This window comes from Vicia villosa, linkage group LG1 (assembly GCF_029867415.1).
Source record: "Vicia villosa cultivar HV-30 ecotype Madison, WI linkage group LG1, Vvil1.0, whole genome shotgun sequence".
Taxonomy (NCBI): Eukaryota; Viridiplantae; Streptophyta; class Magnoliopsida; order Fabales; family Fabaceae; genus Vicia; species Vicia villosa.
Genome location: NC_081180.1, coordinates 225324914 through 225333409, shown reverse-complemented (window position 1 = coordinate 225333409; position 8496 = coordinate 225324914). Strand labels below are relative to the sequence as shown.

Sequence of the window (8496 nt, the reverse complement as noted above, 5' to 3'; positions counted from 1 at the left end):
CCTCGACCACGATTGTTGTATCCAAAATTATTTCCACCTCTTCCTTGATTGGATGGATTGAAATTATTGTCTCTCCACTGGTTAAAGTTGCCACGTCCTCTTCCTCCATAATTTCCTCGGCCTCTGCCTCTATAATTTCCTCTTCCTCTGTTGAAAGTATTTTGACCTCTTTCTTCTACAATATGACTTGACTCAGAAGTGTTGTTGAAATTCACCTGACTCTTTAGAGCTTCTTCTTTTACCACTTTTTCGGTCTTTTCTAATATTCTGTTGACATGACTTTCAATGCTTCCCTGTAATTCTGCTACAGACAGAGTATCTGTATCGTGGGACTCAATTATTGTAGTCACCACATGGTCAAACTTCATCGGCATCGTACGTAGAATTTTTTCTACCACTTTGCTATCTGGAATATCTTCTCCATATACTCGCATCTTGTTGACGAGATTTATAACACGAGAAAAATATTGTTCTACTGTTTCTGAATTAGACATTTCGTACCTTTCGTATTCTCTACGCAGCGATTGTAATTTGGACTTCTAAGCTTTCTCTACTCCTTTATGTGACAGCTTCAATATGTCCCATGCTTCTTTAGCAGTTTTGGCATTTGCTATTTTGCCAAATATTGAGTAATCAATTCCTTGATGAATTTGTGAAAGTGCCAACTGGTCCCTTCTACGAGCAACTTCATCAGCTCCTTCTTGTAAACCAGGATCTACAAAGCTCCAAACATTGTGAGCTTTTAAATGTGTTGTCATCAACAGTTCCCAGTAACTAAAATCCAACTCTGCGGTTAATTTTGGACCGGACCAGACAAAATTATAATTTGCCATATCTCTCAAAAAATACTCACAATAATTTTGACACAATGAGAACTCTTTTGTTCCTCACACGCTCAAAAATATTTTTGACACTCACACTAGCAGGACCTAACCTGCTCTGATACCAATTTGTTATCTAATGAAACATAAAAAAAAGTAAACTTCAACAAACAAGTAGAACAATTTTATAACACTCTTTATTTTTCTAATTTTTTGATAATTGATATATTTACAAAGCAACGTGACATGCCATTATATAGGCTTTTAAAAACTAATCCTTCAATGTTAAGTAATTAATGGCAATGGCGGTAATTTGTTGGCGGTGGTTAATTGGCGGTGCTAATTACCAGCTATATTCTAATCCTATTTCTTAATGGTTAAGTATTTTATGGGATAACTAGCTAACACTTAATAATTAAGAAAAACTTAAAATAGGCTTTTAGTTACTACTTTAATATTCTAGGATTTTCTTGATTTAATTCTAACATAACTACATATCATACTAAAATTTCAAAAATATTAAGGCATTTGTCGTTACTATATTTTTTTTCTCTCTGTTTCTTATGCATTACATTTGGAAAATGACATATAAAAGTAAGAGTAGGGTACACCTTGCAATAAAACATGTTCGACCCAATTTAATTTTTGAAGAAAAAAAAAAAGAAACAACTTTAAATATCCAAGAAATAAATCAAGTTAATAGAATTGCCTTCTCTGTACTTTGTTTGGTTGAAGAACGAAAGATTTAGAAGAGTAAGTGGAAGAAAATAAAGTTAAAGCAAAGAAAAATGAATAGAAAACACGATTCTTAATATTTTGATATGAAAAAGAAAATATATAAATATAAAGTGAAATAAATTTATTTAAACTAAAATAAATTAACAAAAAATAATTAAAATAAATATTTCATATCAATCAATGATAATTTAAAAATTAAATATCCAAAGAAAAGAAAAAGAAAGTATATCAATAAAAGAAAATTCCACATTAAAAATTTTCCAATATTATTTTGTTATTTAAAATAATAAAATAATTTTAGTCATATATAAATATATATATATATATATATATATATATATATATATATATATATATATATATATATATATATATATATATATATAAAAGATTAATAATACTATTAAAATATGATATAATTAATTAATTTCTTTTAAATTTGGAGTGTTATTATCTTTTTAATTATGTGTCATCTATTTTTTTAAACTTCTTTCTAAAATATTGTATAAAAATCAAGAAATTATTTAATGTGTACGATATGATGGAGAAATTGGTTTTTTGACATTGAAACGTAAGAATGACATTTATTTTTAAATAAATTTTATTTGCTAAAATGAAACTCATTTTAAAAACGGATGGAGTAATATTTTTACTCAAAAAAAATTAAAATATAAAACAATTATTAGTTGGTTCAATAGTAATTGACGCTAAATTTAGTAGGGATGATCAATGACTTACAAATAGAATTAGTTGATTAATAACTATACATTGGATATACTCAATCGCGACATAGGTATTTTGTGGTCTATCAAACCTTCGTCGGTTGTGAATTTGTCCAACATATTGGGGGACTGTAATTCGACAAAGTTAATTATGTGATGAGACATCGTGTGCAACTATTTTCTAAATTAGTCGCGATATAAGAATAGGAAGAGATTAACCACATGAAAAGGGGCAAAGGTTTCAAATGAAGGCTAAATCGTTTCTCCCATTATAACTTCTAACCATTATTTTAATTTTATAAATTGTTACAATCTTTGTACAATAAATCTACTTACACTACACTTACCCTCTATTTTTATTATGTCATTCTTTTACGTGATAGAAAGTATAATAACCTTAGTCGAGTAGAAGTCAAAATAATCTTTGTGGAGACTGTAACACCCCGATTCATTTAATTAGTTCTTTGTGATTAAATAGTATGATATTGTGTGTTGTTTGATGTTTTGGTGTATCGGGGAACCTTTCGATGTATGGTGATAACCTTAGAAATTAGAAGTAGAGGCGTTGGGGGTGTGTGAGTAAATGTGTAGAAACATAGGGGTGGTGAGAGTATGTTGTTACTAATATTATTTAAAATTAGAATTTATATAGATTACAATAATGTTAGTAATAGTAAGATTAAATAATTATTTGGTTTAGATTTTAGTTATTTTAATTAGTTGGGAATAATAATAATAATAATAATAATAATAATAATAATAACAATATATTAAGGGAATAAGGATTACTGAGGTCAAAACTAACCGTACGTGAAAAGAGAAGAGTCGAAGAATAAGGCTAGGGCTTCAGGAAGAAGAGAGAATAACTCCATTGTTAGGGTCAAAAATGTTTTTGCTAGGAAATTTCAAGGTAGGGGTGGGGTTCCAATCTTCTAAAGGGTGGTATAATAATTTGTAGGTTGAGATTATGAATTGCTATGGTTGTTGTGCTCTATTGATCATGTTTATGATTGTTCCTATGTATGATTGAATCCAGTTGATGAATGAGGATATGTCGTTTGTATGCGAACGATGTGTTAGTGATGAATGAAGTGATCTTGTATTTTGTTATGGTTGAACTTGTAAATTATGAATGCTCAATGTTTCATGAAAATTGGGGTTTTTAAATTGGTGAAGGGCTGGTTTTTGTACACTGACATAGCAGAAAACTGCTTATGTCGCAGTGGTAATTGCTTACGGGAATGGGTGTAATTGATTACAGTTGCGATGACTTTTCAAAATTGGGGAATTTTGGAAGGTGTAATCGATTACCATATCTAGTGTAATCGATTACACAGTGTATTTTTGTCAATCCTGGGTTTTTGGGAAGGGCGTAATCGGTTACCACAGATGATGTAATTGATTACGGTTGTGAAACAATAAGAATGCAGACTAAAATGTGTGTGTGTGTGTGTGTGTGTGTGATCGATTGCAAGAAAGGTGTAACCGATTACCACCTGTTATGTCAAAAATTTTATGAAACTTTAAAAATTTGTATATTGAGCTTTGGGTGTCTGTTTGACGCGTCGTTTGAACCTGTGGAGAGTTGGTTCAATGTACTTTTATGTAAAAATTGTAACACCCGTATAATTTTAATTTTAATTTAATTTGAATATTAGATTAATAATTATTATTATTATGGATTTTATGAAAATAATGGAAAAATTGATGGTTAATGGCATTTGGGCCATGTGTGAGATTAGTAAGAAGAGGGGGTGTGGTGTAGTAAAGCCCTTACTAATTTAATATTATTTTTCATAAAATAATTAGAATTGGGAAAGAAGGAACAGAACGTGAAAAGAGAGAAGTTGGAACACGAAGAACATAGAAGAGGAACAAATAGGAAGAGACCAAAGAGCAAGAATTTGGCTAAGGTAAGGGGGGACTCTTCCAATTATCATCTCTTATTGTGATTATAGATGAATAGTGTATAAATAGTTGTGTTGTTGAGTCAATTCTGTTTGTATGTCAGAGTTAGGTTTTGGGGTTCTAAGAATTGGGTTAGATTTCGGGATTTGGATGTGTTGATTGATATATGATGATATATTAGTTTGTATGAATGAATCTTGTGAATGAAAACGTGAAATTGGACTGTTTTAGACTCAAAATCGTGGACTGGTATGAGTAGAAACGAGTGGGTTTTGGACTGTTACGAAATTGCAGGTTCTGGACATTTTCTGGTGTTTCGCGTATGGAACAGTGTCATACGCGTATGGGATGAAGTCATACGCGTATGAGGGACACTCCCAAGGGGCTATACGCGTATGATACGCAGGTGCCCTGTCCCAAATACCCTGTACTGATGATTTGCGTATAGGGAGCGTATGAGGATGCTCATACGCGTATGGAATTTTTAAAGAGGAAATTGGTCCTGGTGGTACGCGTATGGCAAGGCTGATACGCGTATGGGTTGGTTTTAGGCCATTCTGGATTCTGATGAAATGCGTATGATACGCGTATGAGGCATGGTGATACGCGTATGGATGCGTATAGGCTATATGATACGCGTATGGTCGTTGCATGTGTAAAATTCTGTTTTGTGAATTTTCTGGAAAGTTCAATGATGTGTAACTTTCGATCTGTAGACCTGTTTTGTGTGCTGTTTGAGACTGTGTAAACCTTGTGATGTGATTCTGTGGTTTACTGATGATTGATTTTATTGAATGATGTTAATGTATATATGAACATGCTTAGTAATGATGATGATGAAATGAGTATAGATGATGCTACTCATAGAGTGGAGATGATGAAAGTATGTTATATATATGTTTGCATGCATTCATAAGCATTGAAGAAGACTGAATCCTAGATGATGAGAGGATTCAGTGAATGGCAGAATTCCCATTGTGTGGAATTTGTGCTGGCAGGGCCGTATCTGGATGATGATAGATCGGTCGGTGGGTGATTCCCATTGATGATGATTGGTACCACATGCATAGAGTCAGTTGCATTCATTTGCCTGGATTTGATAACATGACTATATGTATACTCTCATATTATTGTGATGATATGTGTATGTATGTTGATGGACGATCTGGATATAGATGAGTTGGGTGAATAATATAACTGTTAATGTACTATTATTTATAATGCAATAATATTTGTTAATTGCGAATGAGACTCACCCTTACACTATATTTTTCAGATTGAGGATAGCGGCTTCGACTCGGTGAGGATTAGCTCATGAGTCAATGTGTCGGTTAGCGTCGGGTCATGCTCTGATAGGTGTAACACTGGGGAACGCTGTTTTTAAGTTTATGACATTAACTCTGTTTTGTTTAATTTATTTTGAGGATTGGAAGCATTAATGATGTGATGCTAGTCGATGATTATTCCGCTGTGTAAACATGAGTTATTTGATTTATGAGTTATGTTAAGACGTTTTCCTTCAGTGAATGCATGACTATGACAGATGTTGTTTTATTTTATTATTAATTGTGACGCCCTTGTGCATGTAACTCTGATTTAATTGTTTAATTGCCGCGGGGTTTAGAAGGGTGTTACAAAAATGGTTTCATGTTTTTGGAAGTGATTTAAATGATGTGTAATGATGTTACGTGGTATAATGCCGGTGTTTGAAACATGCGTGGATGCATTATTGTTGTTTGTTATATTGTAATTGCTCTTCCATAATATTATAGCAGGTGTTTGGTAGCCAGAATTGGCAGAATACAATTGTCAATGGTGAAAGGCAATGTACTCGTTGTTGTTGCATGTTTAAAATGTGTCATACATAATTGGTGTTTGGACGGTGGTCCGTGTTGGTGAGCCTTAATCCCATTGTGTGGATTGAGTGTGATTTTGGTGTGCTTCGTGCCTATGGTGAGGATCAGAGCGGTGAACCTAAGTGTTCACATATTGGTACCACATGCATTGAGTCATGGGTGTTGAGCTCCTATGCATTGCATAATTTTTGTTATTAAATAATGGTTGTATTGCATAATTGTCATTGCTTGAATGTTGTTATTACATAAGTAATGTGAGATTGGGTGTGGTTGACTATGTGGAAGGTGATGGGTGGAATATATTACTATGCATGAAATAATTTGTTATCTACTTATTATTATGCATTCTTTTATATTATTGTGATATCTCACCCCTTCTATTTGAACATTCCCTCTACATGGGTAAGGTGCAGGTTATTCGCAATAGAGGTGTGAATGTGAATAGAAGAGAATTCTCTTCTTTATCGCTTTCGTAGGTGTCTTCACTAATATGTAACACTAGGTGTCAAACATTAGATTGTTACATAGTGGTATCAGAACAAGTCAGTCTGTTTGGCTAAGTTGTTGAATCTGTGGTGTGTGACAGTTGAATACTATCGAGGTAGTTTCTACAATTGTTGTTGTTATTGTTGTAAAATAAAAAATGGCGGGAAGAAACGATGTTGTGATTGTTGCGATTGTTGCTGCTTTAAAGGTTGTTGCCCAGGCTGTGTAGAATCCGCCTAATGTTGGTGGGAACAATGAGTTCAGTAACTTCGGGACGTTTTAGAGAAACAACCCGCCTACTTTCCATGATAGGTATGATCCTGATGGAGCGTAGGCTTGGCTCAAGGAGATTGAAAGTATATTTCGGGTGATGGACTGCTCGGAGGCATAGAAGGTATGATTTGGTACTCATATGCTGGCTGAGGAGGCTGATGACTGGTGGGTTAGCACCCGTCAAATACGGGAAACAATAGGTGAGGTTATTACTTGGGTTGTGTTCAACAGAGAATTTTTGAGAAAGTATTTTTCGAAATATGTTCGCGGGAAGAAGGAAATTGAATTCCTAGAGTTGAAATAAGGGAATTCGTCTGTTACGGAGTTTGCTGCTAAGTTTGTGGAGATGGTGAAGTTTTATCCTTATTATAGTGAAGCAACTGTTGAGTTCTCAAAGTGTATCAAGTTTAAGAATGGATTGCGTCTGGAGATCAAGCGGGTTATAGGGTATCAGCAGATCCGCATGTTTCCATAATTGGTGAATAGTTGTAGAATATATGAGGATGAGCAAAGCTAATTCAGCTCATTATAAGATTCTAGGTGAGAAAAAGGGAAAGCATTTTATGAATCATGGGAAACCAGACAGTGCTCCAGCTGATAAGGATAAACAAAAAGTTGTTGATGGTAAGAGGTCAAGTGGGGGAGGTGCTCCTACTACTTTTAAATGCTTTAGGTGTGGTGAACTAGGTCACCACGCCAATGAATGTAACGGTAATATGAAGAAGTGTTTCTGATGTGGGAAGATAAGACATCTGGTTGCTGATTGCAAGGATAAAGTAGTGACCCGCTACAATTGTGACGAACCAGGACATATCAGTACTCATTTCCAGAAGCCAAAGAAAGCTTCGACTAGAGGAAAGGTGTTTGCTCTGTCGGAGACTCGTACTTCTAGTGACGACAAATTGATCAGAGGTATATGTTATATTAATAGTACGCCTTTGATTTCTATTATTGATACTGATGTTACACATTCTTTTATTGTTGCTTATTGTGTGAAAAGGCTATGCCTTGTTGTGTCTTTTAAGAAGGAAGAAATGGTTATCGAAATTCCTTCTAAGCGGTCGATGATTACTTCTCTAGTTTGTTTGAATTATCCTCTGTCAATCTTTGATAGGGATTTTGGTGTTGATTTTATTTTCTTCCCATAGGGACATCTTGATGTTACCTTGGGTATAAACGGGTTGGAGTTCAATCATGTTCATATGAATTATTATAATAATTCGGCACAGTTTCTTGCTCCTGATGATGAGGAATAAGTCGGTTTCTTATCTGCTATACAGTTAAAAAAGCTTTTAAAAGAGGAAGCTCAGGGGTGTATGTTGTTCACGCCCTTATCTGTCGAAAATCAAGAGGTGATTGATGAATTGTAGCTAGTGAGTGAATTTCTCTAGGTGTTTCTAGATGATATTTCAGACGTACCGCCAGAGAGAGAGAGAGAGGTGGAGTTTTCTATTGATCTTGTCCCTGGTACCATACTTGTTTCTATACTCGGCGTCAGAATTAGCTAAACTGAAAAAGAAATTAGAGGATTTGCTGGAAAAGAAATTTGTAAGACTAAGTGTGTCACCTTAGGGAGCTCCAGTATTGTTGGTAAAGAAGAAAGATGGTAGTATGAGGTTGTGTGTGAATTACCGACAGTTGAATAAAGTAACGATCAAGAACAAGTATCCACTTTCGAGAATAGATGATTTG

General features: G+C 34.2%; 1 protein-coding gene across 1 annotated transcript; it reads left to right on the top strand.

Annotated features, from left to right (window-relative positions):
- Positions 1–7301: 7301 nt before the first annotated feature.
- On the top strand, positions 7302–8060 carry LOC131595877 (uncharacterized). The gene is made up of 3 exons (XM_058868387.1): positions 7302–7515; positions 7612–7841; positions 7953–8060. Exons 1-3 carry the CDS (start codon positions 7302–7304, stop codon positions 8058–8060), a joined length of 552 nt encoding a protein of 183 aa, XP_058724370.1.
- The last annotated feature ends 436 nt before the right edge of the window (positions 8061–8496 follow it).